At 37.4% G+C, this 2,500-nt stretch overlaps 1 protein-coding gene across 2 annotated transcripts in view; it reads left to right on the top strand.

Moving 5' to 3' along the window:
- traf2b (Tnf receptor-associated factor 2b) overlaps window positions 1-2,500 on the top strand; it is a 25,696-nt gene that overhangs the window by 2,516 nt on the left and 20,680 nt on the right. For both annotated transcript variants that reach the window (XM_027027111.2, XM_027027112.2), the window contains 3 exons: window positions 1,140-1,351; window positions 2,214-2,292; window positions 2,497-2,500. The exon at window positions 2,497-2,500 is cut by the window's right edge and continues 95 nt beyond it. In XM_027027111.2, the coding sequence (XP_026882912.1) occupies window positions 1,140-1,351; window positions 2,214-2,292; window positions 2,497-2,500 (295 nt within the window). The remainder of the gene's footprint in view (window positions 1-1,139; window positions 1,352-2,213; window positions 2,293-2,496) is intronic.

The following is a 2,500-nucleotide window of genomic DNA, read 5'->3' on the forward strand; positions in this document are numbered from 1 at the left end:
TTTAGCTGCACCAAAGAGTCTTGAACTGGCAAAAGTAACATTTAAAAGGTCCTTTCCTCTTTCAGGTTTAAAGGGTCATGGTGCATGAGTGAACTGCAAGAAGCCCAAGCACATTATTTATTTTAATTTTATATCTCACTTATTCATTTGTGTACTCTGGTAGTGCATGGTGCTGACAGTGCCAATGTCATGGGTTTAATTCCCAAGGAGCACACATACTATAATGCTCTGTGTAAAAGCATCTGGCAAATGCTATGAATGTAATGTAAGTTAGTTATTATCTTAGAAATGACCCAGTACATTGGAGTATGATGATTTAATTCAGGCCCGCATAAATGTTTTTCAAGGAAGTAGACACATTTTTCTTTAGTCTGTACTAGTCCTACACATGCTTAACTCTGTTTCGCATATTGGTAATTCACTAACAGATACTTCAAGCTAAAACACTGAGAGTAAAAGGTAATGCATTATCTAGGCTAATATTATGAAACAAACTATATGATAAATTATTAATAAATAAGTTTGATCCTGTGGGACTTCCAGATACAAACAGACAATATGCTAATGGGTAACCAACCAGACATAGGAGTAGTGGATAAACAACAATAGAGTGCTGTAGTGATGGATGTGGCAATCCTGAATGATTCCAACATCAAAAACAAGAAACATGAAAAGCCTGAGAAATACCAAGGGTTGAAAGATGACATATAAAAGATGAAGAGGGTGAAGGCAACTATGGTTCCTGTGGTAATTGGAGCAGTAGGGGCTGTGACCTCCAAACTGGGAGAATTCATAAATAAGGCAGGTAGCTCAGCTTACTTTCCTTGTCTTGTGGCCTTTAAATTAGACAATGAGATAAAGACTAGGACATGAAGCAAGGAGAATCTTTGGAATTTCGCCGTCATTAAATTCATTACCACCCCAAGCTGGACAAAACTCTTTGTTGGGCAGCTTTAAAGCTTTTCACTTTCTGTCTCATTTATCAAGGAGATTAGTAATTATATTGTAATTGTTATTTAATCATTTTATTCTCATAAGGGTAATCCATATATTTGTCAAATTTTTTTATAATTTTTTACTGTGTAATGTAGCATGACATTCCAATCCCTTCCCCTGTTTCCACTTTGTATATCTTAAAGATGATCAGTACTGCAGGTAAATGGAAGGGAATGGCACGTCCATCTTTGTCCTCCTCGCTGGACTCCATGTTACCGGGAATATCTCGGCAAGTACTGTCTGTGTCCATGGAACCTAAGTACCAGTGCCAGCAGTGCAAGGAGGTTCTGAGGAAGCCGTTCCAAGCCCAGTGTGGACATCGCTTCTGTGTATTCTGTTTTAAGGAGCTCACCAGGTACCCACAGCTCTCCCGGTCTCCCCAGAGTGTGACCTCCTCCGTAGGCTTGTTAAAATGCATCAGTTCTCCTCCTCCTCCTCCTGAGAAAACTCTCCCAGCACCCAGGAAGTATTGTGGAAGTAACTGCCTGATGGCTGATGAAGACATCATCTTTTTGGAGTTTATGTTGGGTGAACTCTACAACTGAGTTCTTTTTTGTTAATGATGTCAACAGTCTTATTCACTATTGTGAAGATAAACCAGCACTGCAGTCCACTTAGAATTTGAAACTTGTAGTTTAGTTATTTATAATAACAGCTGATATTTTGGACTACATATTCTGACTTTTCACAAGGATTTGAAGGAGTGGAACTTGGCTAAATGTATGATGTATTTGTTTTTTTCACTTTAATGCTCATAACTTGCTTAAAAGATCCACTTGGTTCTATGAATCACACCAAACAGGCAAAAACCCAAAGGAAATGCCAAGAAAAGTATGAAAACTTTATATTTTCTAGTGTGTATGTATATATGAATGACAGATTGAGGTAGGAAAATTTTCCTTGTGTTTCTTTTGTAGCTTTTCAAAGAAACAGGAGGTGTGAGAGATATTTGTATAAAGTGGAACAGCACTAAGCCTTAAGGAAGAGTGTAGACTTTTGCTTTCAGTTTTTGTTTTTTTATTTTTTATTTTTTCCTTTAAGGGGCTGTTTCCCCTTTGGTCTTTTGTTGCAGAGCTAATACAAAAATAAGATGTCTTAGAGATGGCTTGATTTTTAGACACTAATGTTTATAGTGTGATGTGAATATGCAGTTGTATAATCAGGGAATGCCTAAGACTCAAACATGATCAGTTTATATGAACCTTTTTTGTTACCAGCTCTGGCCCAATTCCCTGTGAAGCCTGCCGTGCTGAGGGTATATTTGAAGAGCAGCTATCTATGCTCAACATCACTGAGGTAGGAGCATCATCACTGAATAACAAGTTTTTGAAATAACACACCTTTTTTACACAGTGGAATCTCCCACATACTACTCTTCCATTTTTAAAGACACATATTTTAAATATGTAAAATGATACATTGTTCAACAGGAACCATAGAGTTACTGACTTACAGGAACTGTGAATGATCTGATCTTGTCTTTTTGCTCTTTCCCTTCAGGCAT

This window comes from Electrophorus electricus, chromosome 6 (assembly GCF_013358815.1).
Source record: "Electrophorus electricus isolate fEleEle1 chromosome 6, fEleEle1.pri, whole genome shotgun sequence".
Taxonomy (NCBI): domain Eukaryota; kingdom Metazoa; phylum Chordata; class Actinopteri; order Gymnotiformes; family Gymnotidae; genus Electrophorus; species Electrophorus electricus.